At 37.7% G+C, this 24,023-nt stretch overlaps 1 protein-coding gene across 1 annotated transcript; it reads left to right on the forward strand.

Annotated features, from left to right (window-relative positions):
- Positions 1–1,377: 1,377 nt before the first annotated feature.
- Positions 1,378–22,653, forward strand: utp25 (UTP25 small subunit processor component). Its single transcript, XM_073050742.1, has 12 exons — positions 1,378–1,535; positions 2,821–2,860; positions 3,929–4,172; positions 4,353–4,565; positions 8,771–8,856; positions 10,920–11,324; positions 14,569–14,782; positions 16,514–16,716; positions 17,503–17,685; positions 18,075–18,187; positions 19,869–20,114; positions 22,125–22,653. Exons 1-12 carry the CDS (start codon positions 1,429–1,431, stop codon positions 22,369–22,371), a joined length of 2,301 nt encoding a protein of 766 aa, XP_072906843.1. The 5' UTR covers positions 1,378–1,428; the 3' UTR covers positions 22,372–22,653.
- The last annotated feature ends 1,370 nt before the right edge of the window (positions 22,654–24,023 follow it).

Genomic DNA, 24,023 nt, shown 5'->3' on the forward strand with positions numbered 1-24,023 from the left:
CAGATGACGCCATTGCTATCACCCTCCACCTGAACAAAAAAGACACGTACGTTCGAATGCTATTCATAGACTTCAGTTCAGCATTCAACACAATCATCCCTCAGAAACTGATTGGAAAGCTGAGCCTACTGGATCTGAACACCTCCCTCTGCAACTGAATCCTAGACTTCCTGACTGCGAGACCTCAGTCAGTCTGGATCAGGAGCAGCATCTCCAACACCATCACACTGAGCACGGGGGCTCCCCAGGGCTGTGTGCTCAGTCCACTGCTGTTCACTCTGCTGACCCACGACTGTGCTGCAACACACAGCTCGAACCACATCATCAAGTTGCCGATAACACGACTGTGCTGGGGCTCATCAGCAAGAACGTCGAATCAGCATACAGAGAGGAGGTGCAGCAGCTAACAGACTGGTGCAGAGCCAATAACCTGTCTCTGAATGTGAACTAAAGAGATCGCAAGACCCTGCAGCGGATAGTGAAGTCAGCTGAGAAGGCCTTCGGGGTCTCTCTTCCCGCCATCACGGAGATTTACACTACACGCTGCATCCGCAAAGAAAACAGCATTATGAAGGACCCCACGCACCCCTCATACAATCTCTTCTCCCTCCTGCCGTCTGGGAAAAGGCTCCGAAGCATTTGGGCTCTCACGACCAGACTATGTAACAGTTTCTTCTCCCAAGCCATCAGACTCCTCAATACCCAGAGCCTGGACTGACACCAACTTACTGCCCTCTACTGTGCCTATTGTCTTGTTTATTATTTATTGTAATGCTTGCACTGTTTTGTGCACTTTATGCAGTCCTGGTTAGGTCTGTAGTCTAGTGTAGTTTTTTTTCTGTATTCATGTTTCATTTATGTTTGTTTAAAATTAATAAAAAGATTTTAAAAGAAAACACTTCACGGAGCGTACAACAATTACTATTACAGGCACTTAAAACATCGCGGTATTTTTTGAATGTCGGAGGCCCCTCTCCGACACACAGACCTGCAAAGACACGCACTACTGGGGTCAGGGCAAAGGCGTTCCAGGTGTTGAATACTTGCCTCCACAGTGCCAGTGCAACTAAGCGTTTTCTTTAAAGACCGGCACTGTTTATTTCTTTGGACTTAGATGGCCTTCAATTACATAAAGTCTCAATGATATCACTTCTAAGTTAATGGTAAAATAGCGAGGAATATCGCAACTCAAACAAACTTATCCGCCGGAGTCCCGCCCTTCTAAGTACTTCCCCAATCCGATTGATCGTTCACAGTTGCCGCGCCTTCTCCGAAAAAACTGGCTGGTGATTGGGTGATGCTGCAGTCAAACACACCACATTGCCAGGCAGAGGCAAGTCAGCCAATCGTGTGGTGGCATATTGGGAGGTGGTTTAGCTTGGGCAAAAGCTCTAGGAAACGCGTGGCCCTCTGTTTTGGAGTGTGGCCATGGGGAAAAGGAAAGGTAGTAAAAGGTCGGAGATCATCAGTACTTTGAGCAAGAAACAGAAAAAGCACCTGAGGGACTTTGGGGAGGAACATCCCTTTCACGATAAGTAAGTTAACTGTACTCTATTTAATCCATTGAAAGATCTCAACCCGAAAAATCAACTGCCTGTTTCACTCTACAGATGTTGCTTGATCCGCTGAGTTTTTCTAGCGTCCTGTTGATAACTGTCTCCTATTTGTCTGCTGGGGGACAATCTACTTTTGAAATCGGGTTTTATCACTTTCTGCATACGACGTAATACTAATGATTTTCTGCCGGCATATTTAAGTGCTGTAAGAGGTCCAAGGTTTGTTGCGATTTTCTGACAGGCATGGTTGTCACGTGTCAATAATTGGTCGCTGATCAAATGTTTAAATTTCTCTTTGAGGCTTTGGACTTGTTGGCAGCCCTGGGATTGATTGTCCATTCCTAATTTTCCTTAGAAATCTGATGCTGAGTCAATTCTTTTCTAAGATGCTCTTATAATATTACAAACACGAGAAAGCCTGCAGATGTTTCTAATAATATTGATGACCTTTTTGTAGTTTGGTTTAGTATTATATAACAAAATAGTGCAAATGACTCAGTTGGGATGGTATGAAACTTGTCCATTGATTACTGGTGTTTAATCTGCCATGACTGTGTTGATCACTTTGTGTTGTTGGAACTGTACACATCTAGAGAAGTTAAGGTATATCAGAATCAGGTCTATTGATAATATAGAAAGGGGGAGAAAAGTAAATCAATTACAGTAAGTTTATTTAGATTAAAAATAGAGCGAAACAGTAATAATATATTTATAAAATTAGGTAGTGTTCAAAGATTCAATGTTCATTTAGGAATTGGATGGCAGAGGGGAAGAAGCTGTTCCTGAATTGCTGAGTGTATGCCTTCAGGCTTCTGTATCTCCTCCCTGACAGTAACTATGAGAAGGGAGCATGTCCTGGGTTACAGGGGTCCTTAATAATGGACATCACCTTCCTGAGGCACCGCTCCTTGAAGATGTCTTGGGTACTACGGAGTCTGGTACTCAAGATGGAGCTGGCTAAATGTACAACTTTCTGTAGCTTCATATCTTATTATACTCTTAATTTATACTTAGAGAAACTGGGGGAAATAAGAGAAAGGTCTCTAACTTGTAAATTGCCAGTCTCTTGTACACTTTAAATTTGAATTGCAGTTGCTGTTGTTTTTTTTGCGTTTTTAAAATTTCCATGGGGGAAATGTTTTATTTATTCCAAGAGCAACAATTTGGCTGTACAACTGTTGGATTCATCAGTGTGGAACATGAATTGCTGGGAGGAGAGTGATGCCTTTGGCTAGCTTTAACTTATTGGGTATTTATTTTACAGGGTGTCTGACAAAGTCGAACCAACTCAGATTGTTGAACTGGTGAGTTTTGATTAACTGATGTACCTGCCATTTCTTATCAAAGACGATGCTAAATACATGTTGAACTTAATTTACTCTCGTATGCAGTTATAGAGTCACAACTTATCAGGTCCTACTGCAATTTTGATAGAAGGAGGCTACTGCATATTCCAGTAGGACCTGAGATCAAGTCACCATATGCCTTTGAATCATTCTTGCATGCTTCCCTTCATCTGTTGTTCCTTAATGGCTGGAGAGAGCAGTTTTGACGTAGATTGGTGTCCTAGCTTGTGGTGAGGAAGTTCAGAGAATGTTTACTGGACCAATGCTTGGTATGGGTGGGTTGTTTTGTGAGGAAGGGTGGGACAGGCCAATGAATCAAGATGAGTTTATGTCATATGCACAGGTTCAGTGAGGTACAGAAACCAGTGGAAAAATAAAACTTGCTTGTAGCAACATCCCAAGTAAGTAGATTTGGAAAACACATAACATAAATGTTACATATGTTATACATGATAGTGACATTGAGTCAAAAAAAGACATTTGTACAAAAGCATAATTTGAAAGAAATGTACAGTAATGCAAAAGGTGATCCATTGTGTTCATTGCTGAGGTTGGATTGCCGATGTTCAGTTCAAGAGCTGATTGTAGGAACATAGCTGCTCCTAGACCTGGTGGTGTGGGACTTCAGGCTTTTGTATCTCTTGCTCTAATGTGATAGTGAGACAGATCTGACCTAATTTCCTGGGCAACATTCTTAAAGGAACATTGTGCAGAAAAAGACAGCATTGAAATGCATCACCTGCATAACTGTCATCTGCACCTGAAAGTAACTAGTTGAAAGTGTGATTCATCCCAGAAATGTCTACCATTGCAATTTATTCAAGAAATTCAGTGTTATTCTGTAAATAAATAATTGATCAACATATTCTAGGCCTTGTTATGGACTTGTAGAGAAAGTTATTCATATTTTTGTGCATTATGTTCCTGAAATGATTCTAGATATATTTTCTTCCCAATATTGGGAAATTGTTGTTGATGAACAAAGTTTTCTTTTGTAAAGTGACTTCATGTGAAATATATTTTCAGTCTGATAGCTCAGAACAGTCTGATTCAGAAAGTGATTCAGAATCTGGCCTGGAACAAGTGACTGCCTACCAAAACCTATGTTCCACCTTAAAAAATACTGCTTCAGATGAAAGTGACAGTGACAGTGAAAGTGAACTTGAAGGAAAGACCGAGGATGATGATGATGAGAGGGAAGACTTGGAAGAGGACATAGATGAAGATGTTGCTAGTGGAGTTGAAGATGAAGATGGCCAAGGAGAGGGAGGTATTTACTAGTAATTTATACATAGTTTTACTTATTAAATGTCTGAATATGAGGAGAGCCCATTATGAAATTTCATTAGAAAAAATCAATATAAAGATTTTATTTTCTGATGTTAATTCATAGGCTAATACAACGCTAATTTCATTTATTTCTTCCACGGTTTTTAAAATGTGTTAACAGGTGCATTGAGTGATGCTGAAAACAAAGACAGTACTGCAGAAAAAGAGCTTGAAAATGATGCAGTGATACAGGATAGAAAAAACACTGATGACCTGGAAGCTGATTTCACTGATGTAAAGAATGAAGCCAAATTCTGTCTTGAAAGTAATTACAATGGAGATGAAAATGAAGATGTGAATGAAAGTGAGGTTTCTTACACAAACAGTTCAGAAGGTGAGATCTTCATTTATATTTCTTTCTGTGCTCGCTGATGCCATCAAATAGAAGGTACAGGTGCTTCAGGATTTGCACCAGCAGGTTCAAAAACAATTACTACCCCTCAGTCATCAGGCTCTTGAAGAAAAGGGGATAACTACACTCATTTGGGACTCTTTTATTTTGTTATTTCATGCTGTTTATTTATTGCTGTTATATCTGCATATGCACAGTTTGTTGTCCATTGATCCTGTTTACAGTTCCTGTTCTATAGATTTGCTAAGTATGCCTGCAGAAAAAGAATCTCAGGGTTGTTTGTGGTGATGTGTATGTATTCTGATAATATATTTTTACTTTGCATTCCATAGTTCTTTGTTTTAGTCATTGTCTCAAGTACATCTTGTTCTACACTAGCAATGAAAATTGAATGTGGTGAATAAATATTAAGTTAATGAAATATCTGTTTTGTATTTTAGAAATACAAAAGGAACTTTGTTCATTTACGTATTTGAAGTGTGGTATGAGCTTCCAGAAACAATGACACTGGCGCTTTCTGTCAGATTCATCCAATGTGTGTTGTTATATTTTTTGTTTAATAACAAGCATGAGTATAAATCCACAACTAGAGATACTTCCTCACAGCTGTGCAAGGATTTTGCCTGTTCTGCTTGGGTTTCTTCTACGTTTCCTCCCACATTTGGGGCGCCGTGGTAGCGCAGCAGTTAACGTGACGCTGTTACAGCTCAGGGTGTCGGAGTTCAAAGTTAAATTCAGACATAGAAGTTTGTACGTCTTTCCCATGAGTTAGTGAGTTTCCTCCAGCACTCCCACATTTTAAAGATTTACCCATTAGTCATTGTAAGTTGTCCTGTAATGAGGCTAGGATTGTGGGCAGTGCAGCACATCGGGCCAGAAGGGCCTGTTCCGTGCTGTATCTCTCAATATTTAAGGAAATTCCCAAAGACAAACAGGTTAGAAGGTTAATTGACCACTGTAAATTGCCTCAAGTTGTAAGGGAGTGCTAGAACCTGAGGAGGCATTGAAAATTTGGCAAGAATAAAATAGGACTATTGTAAGGTTAATGTAAATGTTTGCTTAATAATGGGCAGAGACTTGTTTTGGTTCATAGGATCCTGACTCGATGACTGTGTTGGTAAGGTAAATGGGTTACATTTCACATAAGCAGTTTTGTCAGAATTGAAAATGTCAGTGAGATTCAGATTCAGGTTTATTTATTACGTATACACTACATGGAAACATACAGTGAAAAGCATCATTTGCATTAACAACCAACAAGGTTGTGCTGGAGGCAACCCACAAGTGTCATCTCATATTCTGTTGTCAAAGTGGCATGCCCACAATGCTTGGCAGAACAATAGAATCCAACAGAACAACAAGAAGCAACAAAGCAGCAGAAGCAATCAAGCCCCTTTCCTTCCTCCCTCCCTCCCACCCACACTCATGGGCAGTCCTCCAACTGCTGGTTAGGCCTCCAGGATTCATTCTCCAGGCTTCAGCCATCGGGGCTTTGACTTCCGGTCAATTTAAAAATGTGGGAGGGAACGGTGTATCCATTTATGAGAATGTGCAAAATATAAGTTACCAAGAAACAAAAGTGGCATTTAGTAATGTGGAACTTGCTAAAATACAGTGAAATAGCATGAATGCACTGAAGTAAGTTACGCATCGGGGATAAGGAATTTGAGGGTTGTGTGATGGATTTAGTTAAAGGGAGCAGGCACATGTTAAATAGACTCGAGCATTAACTGGTAAAGGACTTTTGCTGTGCAGTATATTTTTATACTTCAGTCTAAAACGCCAGATGTTTCTATATTTTTACATATAAGACCATTAGATATAGGAGCAGAATTAGACCATTTAGCCCATTGAGTCTGCTCCTCCATTTCATCATGGCTGATCCATTTTACTTTCAGCACCTCTCCCTGTATCCTGTCATGCCCTGACCAATTAAAAATCTGAAAGTGTATATTGGCATGGGTTGCTAATCTTTTTCCATGGAGAATGGAATAGAAATAGGGGCCTGAAAGAATTTATTTCTTAAAATTTATTTTAATAAATATATTATTATAATAAATAAATATTTATTTATTTAAATAAACTTGAAACCAAATGGTTCTTCCTGTCTTTAAAAGGAAATCTATTGCCATAAATGCCTTCTTTTAGTGCTTCAATGCGTATTTTTGGTGATTTAATTCATATCTTCAGATTCGTTAATTTGTATTATAAAACTATTCATGCAGAAATTGAAAATGAAATACAGTTGCAAGAAAAAGATTGTGAACCTTTTGCAATTACCTGTTTTTGTGCATTAATTACTTAAAATGTGGTCTGATCTTCATCAAAATCACAATAATAAAAAAAAATCTGCCAAAGCTAATAACACAAAAACAGTTGTACTTCTTCTTGTCAATACTGAGTACACCATTTAAACAATCACAGTCTAGGTTCAAAAAAGCATGTGTACCTCTGGGTACAAAAGCAATTTGGAGTCAGGTGTTCCAGTCAGTGAGATGAGATTGGTTGTGTGGGTTGTAGAGGTGCCCTGCCTGAATAAAAAAAGACACACAAAATCAGGTTACTGATACAGCGTGTTCTTCTCAAGAAAGATCTGTTTATATGCATCATTCCTCGATCAAAACTTTCAGAGGACCTTAGAAGAAGAATTGTAGAGATGCATGAAGCTGGAAAAGGCAACAAAAGCACGTCTAAAGACCTGAGTGTTCTTCAGTCCACAGTAGGAAAAATTGTCTACAAATGGAGGAAACTCTGTACTGTTGCTACTCTCCCTAGGAGATCACACCAAGAGCACAAGGTGCAATGCTGAAGGAGGTGAAAAAGAACCCAAGACAGCAAAGGACCCGTAGAAATCTCTAGAACTTGTCTCTGTTCGTGTGTCCACTATAAGAAAAACACTGAACAAGATGGTGTTTATGGAAGGTCACTATGGAGGAAACCACTACTCTCCCAAAAAAAAGCATTGCTGCACATCTCAAGTTTGCAAAAGACTACCTGGATGTTCCACAATGCTTCTGGAACAATGTTCTGAACAGCTGAAACAAAAGTTGAACTTTTTGGCAGAAATCCACACTGCTATGTAATTAGTTTTGCTACAACAAGTGTATGGGACATTGGAAAAAAGTTGAATTTCCCCATGGGGATGAATAAAGTATCTATCTATCTATGTTTGGAGGAAAAAGGGTACTGTACACCAGAACCAAAATATAATCCCAACTGTGAACTGTGTATGTTGGAAGGAGCATCATGGTTTGGAGCTGCTTTGCTGCCTCAGGGCCTAGACAGCTTGCAATAGTTGAGGGAACAATGAATTCAAAATTGTATCAAAACATTTTACAGGAGAATATCAGGGTAGCAGTCTGTCACCTGAAGCTTCATGATAATACAACAAGATAATGATCCGAAACACAAGAGTAAATGAACAACTGAATGGTTTAAAATGAAAAAAAATTGTTTCAGAATGGCCAAGTCAGAGTCCAGACCATAACGTAATTGAGATGCTGTGGCATGACCTGAAGAGGCTGTTCATGCAAGGTGTTCTAGAAATACTGATGAGCTGAAACAATTGTGTATGGAGGAATGGTCTAAAATTCCTCCTTGCTGTTGTGCAAGTCTGATCAGCAGCTATAGGAAACATTTGGTGGAAGTTATTGTTGCTAAAGGACATTCGACCAGCTATTAAATACAAGGGTTCACATACTTTTTCCAGCCTGGGGTGTGAATGATTAAACAATGTGTTGAACAAAGCCATGAAAAGTACAATTGTTTGTGTGTCATTAGTTTAGGCAGACCATGTTTGTCCTATTGTGACTTCGATGAAGATCAGACCACATTTTATGCGTAATTAATGCAGAAAAGCAGGCAATTGCAAAGGGTTCACAAACTTTTTCTTGCAATTGTAGTTAATTTATGATGGAGTACAGATGGTATCCGTTGCAGTTGTTCATTTTGAGGTTTTATGTATGGAACTGGGTCATTTTGAGCTGTGTTCATCAATCATTAATGATGGCAGATTAATAATGCATTTTGCATCTGGAGAACAGCCACAGTAAATTAATGATGTCTAAGTACCAGCCTCAGTGTATGAGCTGAGTAGCACAAAATTCATTGCTGAATTGTGGAATTTTTTTGTCTGTAATTAGTTTTTTTGTAACTTTGTTTACAAAGACTGCACTTTTCCTTTTCAGATCCCTTTAAGCAGCATGTGGACAGAGAAATAGACAGCAATGATGTGAAAACCATAACCCAGACTAAAAGTACAATGCAGTGTAAGGTAATTGGAAGCAAGCTATTCAGGCTTTGACTTTAAAAAATTGTTTCTGATCCTTGAGTTTATTTTTGAAAAATATTTTACTAATACTAGGGTCAGATGGCTACAGATGTTTGCTACATGTCGCTCTAGTGAATTATGGGTTAGGATGAACAATAGATTATTTCATCCTGATGTCAAAGAGCTATGACTTAGCTTTGGTAATTAATATTATACCATTATCTACAAATAATTTTACTGATAATTATATTAGAAGGTAAAAACAGATTTGACATTTGTTAATAAATACATAATATTAGTTTTACATACAAAAGTGAATGACACTCCCTTTACCAGCTATTGATGATCAGTTGTCATCCTTTTTCCAAACTGAGCAAATATTTATAATACTGTGCAAAAGTGTTTGGCACCTTAGATTTTTTATATAAATTTTATTTCAATTTTTTTGACTTCTGCATCATTGTGTCGGTAGAAAAGAGCAGGTTTTAGATTTCCAACCATTCATTTTCCAAAAAATTAAATATTAGAGAATTTAAAAAAATATTTTGTTAAGGAAAGTAACATCTTATGCAATAGCCCACTTTTCAAATAAAAACTTGATTACTTTGTTATTATATAGCCAGTGCATGATTAAACAAAGATAACAGGTGCTGATGGTAATGACATAATGAGTTGAATTAACTAAACTGATAACTGAAACAAGTGTAGAAGGAATCAAACTGGGTAAAGGACAACCAAACTACAATGTGAGGATGTGGCAGATGTGACAGTTTAACCTTCAAATAATCAATTTTTACACCATGGCAAAAGTAATAGCAGCAAGACACAAAATGGTCATTGTGCATCAACAATGTTTCTCCCAAGCAGAAATTTTGCAGCAGACAGGAGTTTCAAGATATACTGCCTAAGCTCTTAGAAGAAGCACAAGAAAACAGGCATGATTGAGGACCAGAAACGCAGTGGTCAGCCACGGAAACTGAGTGCAACAGGCAAGAGATACATTAAACTGACGTCTCTTTTAAATCAAAAGAAGTCCAGCACTACTTTGAACTCACAGAGACCATTGGAGCCCAAGTATACCCCTCTACGTTCCAGAGAAGTCTTGTCAGAAGTGGTCTTCATGGAAGTTCCTGGCAAAAAGCCATTCCTCCAAAGTAGAAACAAAACCAAGGGACTCACCTATGCACAAAAACACGAGGACTGGGCTGCTGAACAATGTGGCAGCAAGTGCACTGGACTGATGAGTCAAAATTTGAAATTTCTGGCTCAAGCAGGAGGCAATTCGTCTGTGGAATTTCTGAAGAGCTCTATGTGGATGAGTGTCTGCAGCCAACAGTGAAGCACAGCAGAGGTTCCCTGCAGGTTTGAAGCTGTATTTCTGCAAATGGAGTAGGTGATCTGGTTGGAATTAACAGAATCCTCAGGGCTGAGAAGTACAAGCAGATTCTCATCCATCACACAATATCATCGGGGAAGGCGCCTGATTGGTCCCAACTTCATTCTTCAGCAGGACAATGACCCCATACAAGATCATAAAGAACCATCTTCAGCAAAAGAAGAGCAAGGAGTTCTGCAACAGATGATTGATCTCAACATCATTGAGGCTCTCTGGGATTATCTGGAGAGACAGAAGCAAGCGAGACGACTTCTGCAAGTCTGCAGAAGAGCTACAGGAAGTACTCCCAAGATGCTTGGAACAATCTACTAACTAATAGTGTACTTAAGAGAATTTAATGCAGTTTTAAAGGCAAAGGATGGTCACACCAGATAGTGAATTAATTTTGTTATCTACTGTGTACTCTTTATAATTTTTTTGATATTTAGTAGCTTTACATTTCATTATTTTTGAAGGCACCTTTGCTGTATATTTTTTCTTACATATGCTTAAGACCTTTGCACAATACTATATGTATTTAATTAGTTAAATAACTTTGAATTACAATTCTGTTACAATATTTAGATGTGCTTCTTTTGAAAACTTTTAATGTCCAAACATAGAAATTTTGTTTTATATGTTTCAAAAGATGAATACAATTGCTATCACATTAATATTTTATTTTTGCAAGTGGACTACTCTTGGACGCCTCGTATGGTCCAGTCCTCTGTTAAAGGAGACTTCAATCAAAGACTTATCATGTGAATCTTTGGAAAATCTTCATCTCCAAAAACCTCTTGAAGCAACGTGGCCTAAATTAAACAGTTGGACCCTTGCAAAAGCCAATCAGCAAGAATTCTTCACACCATTACAGCAAGGACTATTCTCTGTAATGAATGCTTACAAAGACTTGTATTATCCAGAAAGGACAGCTACTCAAAATGGAGAAGAAGTTCGCCGCACCTATTGTTTACATGTGATAAATCATGTATTGAAAGCAAATTCACAGGTGCTAAATAACAACACAAAGAAAAGAGACAGGAAAGCAGATGTTGATGATGATGATTTGAGGGATCAGGGACTTACAAGACCTAAGGTAAGGAGTATTTCAACATGACAACAACACCTGTGTTCCTGCACATAAATTTGATATATAATATAGAACTCATGGCTGCATAGTAAATTATTAGAGGATATCAGTAACACATTTCTGTGGAACTATAGCTGAGTCTGCTTTGAATGTCTGATGAATTTATTATGTTGTATATGGTCAATGATGGCAACGTCATCAGGAAGGGATGAGCTTACTACAAGTCTGTTTTTAGAGTAAATGCCTCTGGAGAGGCTAGAGGTAACTGGAGATTCTAATGAGCACACTTGATGCTGAGTGGTTCAGGTATTGGTATACTTGAAAATTGGGCCATTGGTATCATGTCCATTGACTGGCTAAAAAAAACCTTGTGTCTTAGAAAGAAAAGTAACATTTCAGTGGCTACTATCAAGTCTTTAATTATTGCTGCTAACTAACAGTCTGTTCTGCCATAATGAAGGTCTTGGCAAAGCTACAAAGAAAGTATAAGTGAGACTTTTTCATTATGTGTGTGCCTAAGAGAATTTAATGCAGTTTTAAAGGCATTAGGTTAGGTTATCTCCACAACAAAAGACTACATGATCAACCTAGTCCTTCATTAACTGTGAGTGCTTGGATGTGAGCTTTTCCATAGTAACTATTCAAGTACATATTCTATTGTTTTGAAAGCCAGCAGTTCAAAAGAGATGTGGAGAAATGGGTTGTCTGCCAAGTATTAGAGAGTGCTGAACCAACCATGGTTAACCAAGGAGATTTGGAAGATATTAGAGTTGAGAATTTTAAAAAAAATGTAAGTATGTTTAAAAGTTGGTGATAGATCTGAAGATATTGATAAATTTAGAACCCAGCAAAGAAGGACAAAAAATATCAATGAGAGAAAAATTAATGGCAAAGTAGTAAGGAATACAGTTATGGCTATCAGTTTCTCTTAACAGATGGAAAGGAAGGAAGAGATCTGAGAAAACATTATGTCCATTGAGAATGAGGTGGGAGAAATAGTTAGGAATAATAAAAGAGCAAGGAAAAACATTTTGAATTAGTCAAGTTTATTGTCATTTAACTGTACACATGTATACCATTAAATGAGACATTTTTCCAAACTAGGGTGTAAAGCACAGTAGTACACATAGAAAACTTTATATGATAAAATCTACAGATGAATTACACCTAAATATACAAAAGTAAAGTGTATAAATTAGATATTGTAAGCTACAGAACAGATTAACCATTGAGACTTTGAAAGCGATGCGGCAGGGAGTCCAGAAGCCATGCCAGATAGTGATGTAGCTTGTCAGGATGTTCTCAATGGTGCTTCTATAAAATTCAGTTAAGATGGGACAGAGGGAGCCTTGCTTGCCTCATTCTCCTTAGGAAGTGGAGGTGCTGCTGTGCCGCCTTGTTCAGGGAGGTAATTTTAAGGGACCAGGTCAGGTCATATAGTAAAAGATGCTATAGACTATCCGTTAATGTTGGATGATGCCTGGAAGGAATTAAACACCTACACCAGTACTAGAAAATTTATATTAAGCAAATGAATTGGGCGAAAGCCAAGTAATCTCTTAATATGGATTTTTACAATCAACAATCAAAATAGAAAAATGAGTGGCTACTGAGATTATGGATGAATTGGCTATAGTAGTGGTCACCAACCTTTTTAAGCCCAAGATCCCCTACCTCGGCCTTAGTGAAAGGCAAGATCGACCCCAGATCGATTAGTTACACGCATGCACACCGGGGCAGAAAACACCGGAATTAAAACCATGCAACCCGGAAGTAGAAATATTGTATAAACACCAGGGGACCAGGGGTACCCACCCCTTTTTTTTGCACCGCGGACCAGTTTAATATTAACAATATTCTTGTGGACTGGCAGACCGGGGGGTGGGGAGGAGTGTTAAACACAACCGGAATACACCGATACTCGAAGCAGGTTCCTTATGTCCAGTCTATTCCACAATTTAGTTTTCGTGGCTCTCGGCACTTAGCTTCTGTCCCACTTGCTCACGTTTTTTTCCGCTCAAAAATCTCAACGCGTTTGTCTTTAAGTGCAGGGTGCTTGGACTCAAGGTGACAAAGCAGTTTTGAGGGCTTCATTGCCTCATTAGACAGCCTCCCAGCCTTCACTGCAGCCTCCCTCCAGCCCACCACCAGACACCTTGGCCAGGTGTGGCTGGTTATGGGTGGGGTGAGAGGACAAGGTCAGGGCCAGTGGTTGCAGTCCGGAGAGAGCAACCGACCAAGCGAGGAGTGCGACAGGACGTGCCCACCCCCCTTGTAGGATCTATCGGCCGACAAAAGTTTGTTTCAGTAGATCGCAGTGTGGTAGCTGCTCTGATACTTACAAACGCTGAGCCTGAATTAGGTCATCTGCGAATATTTTAGCACCGGGTTCCCCAGGCACATTTGGTGTGCTAAACAGGTTCAGAAGTGGCGCCCATCTGTCCGCGCTCCAGGCAAGTACCAACAGCGCTTCCCGCCGGCCGCGCGAGGCCAACCAATGATCACTGGCACGAGGGTATCACTGCGTTTAGGCAACTGATAACCTCGCATGTATTCAAGTTCAACAGTGGGCGTGACAGAGAATGAGGAAAGGTGCAGCTGCCTCATATCGTTTCCTTGCGGCCTGGTGGTTGGGGACCACTGAATTACACTCTAGTGCAGGGGAGCTACACGCATGCGCACTGGGCAGAAAGAACGGAACTTCTTGTTACTTCAGTGTGACTGTCTCTACTCATAAAGATGGCAATGGCCTGTAAACTAATGTGCAACGTTTTCTTTTACATTTGGTAGAACATTTTTGTGCCAAACCCCTTCAAATTTAATACATTCATAATAAATAAATGATGATTTCCACTTCATGTAATGAAAAATTTCAGGTAAATGTGTTAACAACACACACAAAATGCTGGTGGAATGCAGCAGGTCAGTCCTGACGAAGGGTCTCGAGCCAAAACGTCGACAGCGCTTCTCCCTATAGATGCTGCCTGGCCTGCTGTGTTCCACCAGCATTTTGTGTGTGTTGCTTGAATTTCCAGCATCTGCAGATTTCCTCGTGTTTGCCAGGTAAATGTGTTAAACGCTTTTAGATATGTTTCATAGTAAATGTCAGGCCTTGGACTTTTTTTCAATAAGGAAGGTAACGACCATCCTTGTTTCTTCCATCTAGCTATTGAAGCTGTTGGGGAGAATATTGCCTTATCCATAAATGTATTGATCACCACTAATATTCTTTAAAAAAATTCATTTTCAGGTTCTTATTGTGGTGCCATTTAGAGATTCTGCTTTAAGAGTGATACAGACTTTGATTAGTCTTCTTGATGCAAAAGATAAACTGGAAATAAGCAATAAAAAGAGATTTAAGGATGAATATGGTTCTGATCCAAATGACAAACCACCAAATCTAAAACGACCTGAAGATTATGAAGCTGTCTTTTCAGGCAATATTGATGATCATTTCCGAATAGGTAACTTTATTGTGTTTGTTAATAGATGAGAAATTATTGAAGACTGTTATCCTGTCTTGAGTACATAACTATCCTGGAAATTAATGGGATTTCATTGAACTCTTGGTTGACTCTTTGCCCTTTTCAATAATTGCTCCAAAGCACTGTCACTAAAAAAGTAAAGTTTGTAAATTCCTGTCACCTGAAGCAAGAACAAATCTGCCAATACAATTTTTTTCATCTTAATTCTCAAAACTTGGATCAAGTTTTTTCAGCTACTGTATATAATATCTAAATCAACGTGAACGTGCCAACTGGTTACAATAGCCATTTACGGTGTTTCAGCTTTTAATCGTAAACTTTCTACATCCATATTTAAAACATAACTGATAACAATGTTTTTTCCAGCTGGATTAAAATAGGAATTGTTTGTAGGACAGTATTAGGCACTGGAGTAAATTGTGCTTAAAGCAAGCAAGATGGAGAAATCAGTTCCAAATATAGATTTTATAGCAGTAATTTTTTCATGAGTCTGCTCTTAAAGTAGATTCCCTGATCTCTGAATCCCTTTTGTTTCTTCCAGAAAGAAGATAAACTCATTTCTAGCATTATACTTTCTCTTCCTCCTTCCCACCACCCCACCCACAACTGATTTACATTACTGCCTGCCGTTCATCTCCCATTTCCCTCGGAACAAAATTGAGAAGTTGTCAGTACAAGGAAACTTAGTTCTTTCCTGCAATTTCTTATTTCTACAATGTTCAGTCTGTATTAATTTTGTAGGTTGGTATGGAATAAACATTCAGTTGTTTTATGTAGTTTGGGAAGGAATTTTGTGGCCTGTTCCTAACAACATTATTCATTGCTTTGTATCTGTTAAGCATACACTTAGCAGAGGTTTGGAAATGCTTGCCTTTCCTGTGGCTCTTGTCTGGAGAACAAGGAGCACAGCTTTATTACAGTGAATGGATATCAGGAACGGGGCAAATAAAAAGTAAATTGAATATCCAGTTAATTTAGCAGAATTGGAGTAGGACTCTGGTATTTCAGTTTGATATCCTGCAAATATTATTTAATTTTAATGCAAAAATATCTCAACTTCCTGGAGTCATACAGCAAGCATGTCCACCAAGTCTGTACATTTACACCATTTCTAGCCTAACGCTACTTTGTTCTTGCTGCAGTTCCATTTACTTCCCCTCCCTGTATCACCTAGACCAACACCCACACCTGGTTCAGCCACTAACCTGCAATTTACAGTCAACAAGTAACTTCCTAATCAAAGCCCTTAGATACATATGGTCACAGGAAAAATGTGCCAACTCCATACGCAGTAAAGTGGAGGCCAGGAGTGAATCTGCCTCACTGGAGTTGTGAGCAGCAGCCCTGTTAGATGTGCTGCTTTGTCTCTTAATATTTGATTCTTTCCAGTTAGATGTTCAAAACATTTCTTGCTTGCATTTTAACAATTTAGTTTCTTGCCTTTTTGACTGCAGTTACATAGGTTATCTCTTCTGCCTTGCCAATAAATCATCTTTATTTCACTTTTCTAAATTGTAGGGCTAAAGGTTTTTGAGTACACAGTGCTGTGATTGACTGAACCAAATTCACACCAACTAGGTGTCCCAAGGACTGTAAGGCTATCTGCTATACCACAGAATAAATATATTTGTAGTGGTATTGAGGGGTGAAAGTGGAGAGCTGCTTCAATATTTATAAATTAATTTATGCCTGTTTGTTTCTATTACATAGGGGTGGCCATCCTTCGTAGGAGTATAAGATTGTATGCACCATTTTATTCTAGCGACATCATCATTGCTTCTCCATTGGGCATGCGAACAATTGTCAAAACTGAAGGCGACAAGACGGGGGACTTTGATTTCCTTTCCTCCATTGAAATCTTAATTATTGACCAAGCTGATATTTATCTTATGCAAAACTGGGAACATGTTGTGGTGAGAAGTTCCATTCAACATTCCTGTTCGGAGAATTGTCTGAAAAAAAAATTTCACAGTATAATTTATCCCAAGTATGCATTTTCTTAAGGGTAAACTAATAATTCTGAACATATTTTAAGAGTTGGCATGACAGCTGCTGAAGTTATAAAGGGTGATGTGTTAGGTAACTTGTTTTTTTTTTATTGACTGCTACTCTTCAAATATTAAAATTCTTAAAAAGCATGATTCCTTATTTCAAAATTTATGCTATCTTATTTGAAGATGCTCTGTTTAGGAATTTGCCAAATGGAAATAAAACAAATATATAATCTCTGGTTTGTGCAAAGAACTGGCATTTTAATGGAATTATGTTAAATCTGAATAAATTAGAGAAGCTTTGCTTTTGTCTTTTTATGAAAAACTACCAAAATATTAATCACCTAATTTTTGAAAAGTTAGAAGTCAGTTCAGAATAGCAACTACTCTCTAGTGTAGGTAATGCTGACCTTTATCTGACATGAATAGGTATATTAATCTACTTTTGGTGTAATAATCTACTGCTTTTGGATTTTTATAGGCAAAAAAAACATCAAAGCTTCTGAGTTTTTGTAAAAATCCACATTCTTCAGTCATATAATTCTGAGAGCATTTGAATCTCTTGTGATTCCAATACTACGGTTCTTTCTTAATGCCCCAACAAATTTGCGTTTACGTCAGAACACTGAATTCAGTGGAATTTTGTTTTGCAGATGATTTCTTGTGTAGGTTTAATTATTTTCAGCATTATGTTCTCACTTCTTGCAGCACCTACTGAAAAATCTCAACCAACAACCTCGTGAACCACATGGAGTAGATTTCTCTCGTGTGCGTATGTGGAGTCTGAATAGTTGGTCCAAGTATTACAGACAAACTTTGATCTTCAGCGCGCTTCAGAATCCACAGATTAATTCTATTTATAGTAAACACTGCTTCAATTATAAAGGACAGGTTTGTTTATCATGAACATTTTTTAAAAAATTGATTTATTGCGAATTTGAGGTTTTTCCACAGTTTGAGTTTAATGCAAGTTTCAGTTAATTGAAGTCATGCATAAATCATCACTTCATTAAGGTTAATTCAGTTATGCATATATAATGGTTTACATTGATTGTCTAGTTTTGCTTAGTAGCTTATGACTATTCACATTGTATCATGTATTATTTATGCTTTGCTATATTTGTGTCACTGTAAATGTGTGCATTGCATTATCTTAAGGCTTCACAGCTTTTCATACCTTGCCCTTAAAACCCAACAAAAGTTTTTATTACACAATATTTCTAAATTAAATTTTAGTTGGTCAGCAGGATAAAGGTCATAATTCTTTTCCTGTCTTTTAGGTGGCTGTGAGGAACATGCCTCAAGCTGGTTCCATTTGCCATGTTGTTGTGCAGTTGCCACATGTATTTCAGCGAGTGGATGCCTCCAGTTTCACAAGTTTACCTGATGCAAGGTATTCTGTTATGCTGGAATTCCAATGTGTAAATTTTTTTTAAAAAGCTGGATCAAATCTGAAATGTCTTTAATGTCACACTTCTCTGGGGGGGGGGGAGTCTGAGAGGAAGATTATTATTGTCAAGAATTAACAATCGGAGATCAGTTGAATGCTATTTCCAATTCATGTACATAAGATCAATGCTACCAATATGTGGTAGCAAGTAAAATATTCTCCACTTCACCATAATTAGCAGCACAATACCATTCTACTTATAACAACAGGTAGACTTGTCTTTGAGTAGATGGTGTTTTTTTTTTGGAAAATTAAAAAACAATCTGTAACAAGCTTAAGTCTGAGCCTGAGCAAACTCATTTCAGTTAGGGGAGGAAAATGGTTCTCTACTTGTCTGTTCTCTGAGGTTGGTGGCATTCTCTCTTTATTCAAACAATGATTCAAGATCCACAGCTGGTTTGAGGCCTAGCTAGTGTGAAATCAAAGGAACACTGGAGGTGTTGTCTTTCAGGTAACCCTTAACCTGCAACATTGTTAAACACTGGGAAGAAATTCTTTGAAGTCAGAATCATGTTTATCACTGACGTGTATGATGTGAAATTTGTTCTGGCATTTACATGAACTGCAGATGCAATATTTATCTCTCAGAAGATTAATAACAAGCTGAGAATTTTTTTGACCAAATCCAACATAATTTTTTCTATGTTGCTAACATCTCTTTTGTAATTATTTGACTCCTAGTTATTTGTCACTGAAATACTGTACAAATGAACTTCCCTTAACAGGTTGTATTCTGATGTGTAATAAACAAAGTTATGTTGGCTAGATAGGAAAAATTACTGTGAAGTAACACTGATAACCGTAGAAGGTTCTTCACATTTGAAGATGAGTATCAAAAGATTTAAAAGAATAAGAAAGCTTTGACACACTCAGATAAACCCTAGAATTGCCCCATAAAAGCATTTAATTCTTTTTTATATGGATCCAAAAAGTTCATCTTCATTACACAATTGACAAAAATTGAGAAAATCTAAGGGAAGTTTTTAAATGAAGCGTGTTGTACAAATAAGTGACCATTTATAAAGCATTGACAGAGCATTTTCTATGATACAATTGAAGTAAGTGTGATGGACAGCAGTGAATTCTATAGAGCTGTTGTTACTGCATCAGCTTTGTTATGAGGATATCAGTTAATGTAATTTTGCAACAAACTTAAGTAAAATAGTCTGTAACATAAATGTAACTTTGATCAAAGTTCTCTGTAAAAGAAATTGATGTGCTAAGTTAGTAAGGTTATAAAGGCCTGACTTTAATTAAGGAAAAAGCATTTGATGCAAAAACATCATGATGTAATTCCACTAGTTGAATTTGAACTGTGTTAAATGGAAACATTAAGCCAATTTAGTGAGATTCCCAAAGAGTATTGTTGCTGGCACTTCGAATGCAAAGTTTTAATTTAACCTCTTAGATAGGAAAGATTTAGAGGGACATGAACCAAACACAGCTGATAAGACTTGCTCAGAAGGGCACCTTGGTCCTCATGGTTGAGTTGGGCCAGAGGGGCTGTATCCATGTTGTGTAACTCAATGACTCTTCAAATGTGCTCTAATAAAGTTAAAATTGTAATGTTGTAATGAAATCTTGGAATACTTGAGTAAACTTGATTTTTTTTTTATCCCTTAAGGTTTGAATTTTTCACCAATAAGATTTTGCCTCAATATAGAGAAGCTGTTATGTCCCACACGTTAATTTACATACCAGTCTACTTTGATTACGTGCGGCTCAGGAATTACTTCAATCGTGAAGAATTGAGCTTTTCACATATTTGTGAATACAGCAAAAAATCCACTGTTAACCGAGCAAGACATTACTTCCTTCAGGGAGAAAAATCTTTCCTCCTATTCACGGAACGGTTCCATTTTTATAAACGGTGAGATTCCTGTAAGAGCATTTTGTCAATTATGTAACTAGATTATTAATCTGGAGTGCAATATTAAAATCTTCCATTGAAAACCTATTCTAATGAGTTGGAAATTTAAATTTAATTAAATCAGAATTACAAAGGAAGATTCAAATGTTACTGAAGATGAGGAAACACAAGGTTAGTTGGTATATAAGCCCATTACCATTATTTACAAGCTTTCCCATGTCAAAAATCGCTCTGGGAATATCTTGACTGCTTCGGCCATAGTAGTTCAGAAAGAAAAGATTGCCATCATTTTCCTGAGGGCAATTATTAAAGGGCAGTAAATTCTTCTCTAAAGAGCATCTTCAGTTGCAAGATTTCATAGCTTTCACAGATGATTTTTAATTATCAGCATTTTTTTTTTCACTGGCCTTTTGAGATGGCTCTAAATCTTTGAATTTTGGTATCCATCCTTCCAATAAGCCATTGTACCTAAATCATTTGACAAGAATATTTTCTTAGATTACTTTTTTCTTGATCACTTTCAGTATTTGATTTTTTTAAATTGAGTCAGAGCATTGAAACAGGACCTTTTATTGACCAAATCCTTGCTGACTATTCCTTTCCACCAATCTGACTATAATCACATTTTATTCTCCTTACACAAATGCTGGAGGAACAGAATATAAGGATCTGCCAAAAATGGTATTTCCCAGTGTGAGGCCACACTTCACCTGTGAATCTTTTGGTGATGTGTGTTGCATCCAGTGCTCCCGATGATTTGTCGAACACCTCCGTTCCATCCGCCAAAAGTGTAATTTCCCATTGGCCAACATTTTAATTCCTATCCAATATGTTGGTCCATGGCCTTGTCTTCTGCCATGATACGGTCACTCTCAGGATGGAGGAGCAACACTTCATATACTGTTTAGGTAGTCTCCATTCTGATGGTATGAACATTGATTTCTGCTTCTGGTAATTATTCCCCTCCCCCTTCCCTCTTCTTCTATTCCCCATTCTGTCCTCTTACATCTTCTCCCTACCTGCCTATCACCTCCTTCTTGTGCCCCTCCTTCTTCCCTTTCTGCCATGGTCCTTTTTCCTCTTCTATCAGATTCTCCCTGCTCAAGCCCTTTACTTTTCCCACCCACCTGGCTTCACCAATCACCTAGCTAGTCCTCCTTCCCCTCCCACCTTTTTATTCTGGCATCTTCCCCCTTCTTTTCCAGTCCTGAAGAAGGGTCTCAGCCTGAAATGTCATCTGTTTATTGACTTCCATAGATGGTGCCTGACCTCCAGCATTTGTGTGCGTTGCTCTGTATTTCCGTTATCTGCAGAATCTCGTTTATCATTCTCCATACATTCCCATCAGTTTCTTCCAGAATTTACCATTCACCTACAGACTAGGCACAATTTTCATCAACTCTCCTAATGCGTATCGTTTTGAGGTGTGAGTAAACTGTTATCACCTAGAGGAAAATCGTGTGGACAAAGAAAGAACATGCAAACTCCACACAGCCAGCATTTGAGTCATAGGAGCTGTGAGGTAGCAGCTCTACTAACTACATCACTAGGTTTCTTGTAAGTGTAACTTTAATTTGGGGGTAAATTCATGTTGAATTGTTTATACCAGGTTAGTAGTCTTGCACATTTTTAAAACGCAAGTTTCTAAAATTCTCCCAAATTGCAAAAGTTAATGGCAGAATTTGTATTATAATTACATATGTTACTTTGAGCAGAATTCTCAGCAGGGTCCTTACAATAGTTATCAAAAGATTTGGTTTGTGCTTAAGAAACCGTTTGCACCTAAAATGGAAAATAAACACAATGAAGCTTTGAGAGCTTGAAGTTGTTCTAAGTCAATTATGTGTATACTTAAAGAACTCCACCTGTAGTAGGTTGGTCAAACAAATATTACTGTCTTAAAAATAATCTTGCAGTTTGTTTTTCATTCACTGGAAGTATACATGTTATGTTTTTATCACAAATGTGATCATTAAACATTGTCATTAATTAATTTGAATTTCATTGTAGGTACACCATCAAAGGCATCAGGCATCTTATTTTCTATGAACTTCCTACATATCCACATTTCTACAGTGATATCTGCAACATGCTGAAAGCAGAAAATAGGGGTGATGAAGCATCTTGGACTTGCACTGTTCTGTATTCCAAGTATGATGCTCAAAAGCTGACTTGTGTGGTGGGAGCAGAACGGGCTGCCCAGATGATACAGTCCAATAAATCTGTCCATTTGTTTGTGACAGGAGACGACATGTAGGATAAACTTGACTGATAAAAGTTTAACAGTTTGTCATCGCTAAAGTCAAAGTTATGTCAGATTTAATATTATAACAGAATTTTTAGCCTGTCATTCTATTGCTGATTATTTATAAATCTTTCTTTTAATATCAAGAATACACATATTATTGTATCTTCCAATTTGTAAATAATATTTTAATGTTAAGTACAAAGCATAGTGCTTTTGCTGGATTCCTAAGGTTAGGCAAGCAAAAACAAACAAGCAGAAAAAAACAAATAAACTGCAGTTACCGTTTTATAATTTTCTACTGTGCTTTTCTTTTGCAAATATACAGTTTCATTCTCATTTTCACTGGCTATGAAGAAGTCTGGATTTCTTGAGTTGTGAAAGCTGCAGTATAAATAAATATCAGACTTCTAAAAAAAAAAATGTATAGCTGTTAATCTTTTGATTTCAGTATGTAAAATTTCTATTGTTTATCCTATTTTTGTCAAACGTGCTAGTTAGGTTTTTTGCATGCTTTTAATACAAGTCAAAATTGTTCAGTTTTTGTGAAAGCAATTTTTGGAACTTTTTTCCTATATGTGCTATTTTACTATAAATGGGATCAGCTGTTCTCTAAGGTTCATTTATTATCAAAGTATGTATACAATATACATGAGATTCTTCATCTCCAGATAGCCACGAAACAAAGAAAAACCATGGAGGTCTTTTCAAAGAGGACCAGCAAACCCAGTCCTCCCCTCATCCCCGAATATATTTAAAAAATTGACAACATGATCATCAACCCTGCACAGAATGAAAAGAAAACAAAGAAAATCCCCCTCACACCCTGCACAAAAAACTAACAAAAATGCAACAAGACCATCAACCCCCCCCAATCCCCCTCACACCCTGCACAAAAAACTAACAAAAATGCAACAAGAACATCAACCCCCCCCCCCAGCAGAGTGATCCCATCAGCGAATGAAGGGCAGGTGGTTGGTGCTCACCTTCTGCATTCATCTAGTTTCAACCTTCCCTGTCACTTCAATCAGCGAATAATGGAAACATTAATTGGCAAAATGGAGTCCAATATTGGCTTGCGCTCGCTGCGTCCCGGAATCTTTTTGGAGCCAGCAAAGCGCTCTTTTTAAGAAGATAAATTTGCATCCAAGAGACTGAATTAAGTATAAGAGTGTTTTATGGTTCAGTGCAATTTTTATTGATTTCAGCTGTTTTTGTATTGTTAAGGACGAGCTCCTGACCATAAAACACATTCTCTGTCAATAACACACTGTGATTATTTGATTGACTGTTAATCTGAGTCATTCAGTAATACTTCGCTCAGACTTGATCTCCATTTAAGGAAATGGTGGCCAGCTTCTGATAGATATTTCATGTTTTTGTGTAAACAGTTCTTTGAGACTACTGATGGGTTAAAGTAGTCACAAATCTTGAGGTACTTTGACACCAGACTTTTTGAGAAATGATCCACTGCCAAGAATGAATTGGAAGCAATGATGCAATAAGCTTTAACCAAAGCTCAAAATTTGTTGTAAACTTATTGTTCACTTTAATTTGGAAACATTATTGATGGCCAAATCGTAGTGGTTAGAATTAAAATAAATTAATAAAGTGTTATATTTGATAACAAAGTAATGAGATTATCAAAGGTGGCTTGCAGGTAT

Source organism: Hemitrygon akajei, chromosome 7, assembly GCF_048418815.1.
Source record: "Hemitrygon akajei chromosome 7, sHemAka1.3, whole genome shotgun sequence".
In the NCBI taxonomy this organism is placed as follows: Eukaryota; Metazoa; Chordata; class Chondrichthyes; order Myliobatiformes; family Dasyatidae; genus Hemitrygon; species Hemitrygon akajei.

What these genes read in the sequence shown, in the direction of transcription:
- utp25 (XM_073050742.1), top strand. Translation starts at nt 1,429, where the DNA reads ATGGGGAAAAGGAAAGGTAGTAAAAGGTCGGAGATCATCAGTACTTTG. An exon ending in AGGGACTTACAAGACCTAAG is followed by an intron (nt 11,325 to 14,568) that starts GTAAGGAGTATT and finishes ATTCATTTTCAG; the next exon opens with GTTCTTATTGTGGTGCCATT. An exon ending in ACAAGTTTACCTGATGCAAG is followed by an intron (nt 18,188 to 19,868) that starts GTATTCTGTTAT and finishes TTATCCCTTAAG; the next exon opens with GTTTGAATTTTTCACCAATA.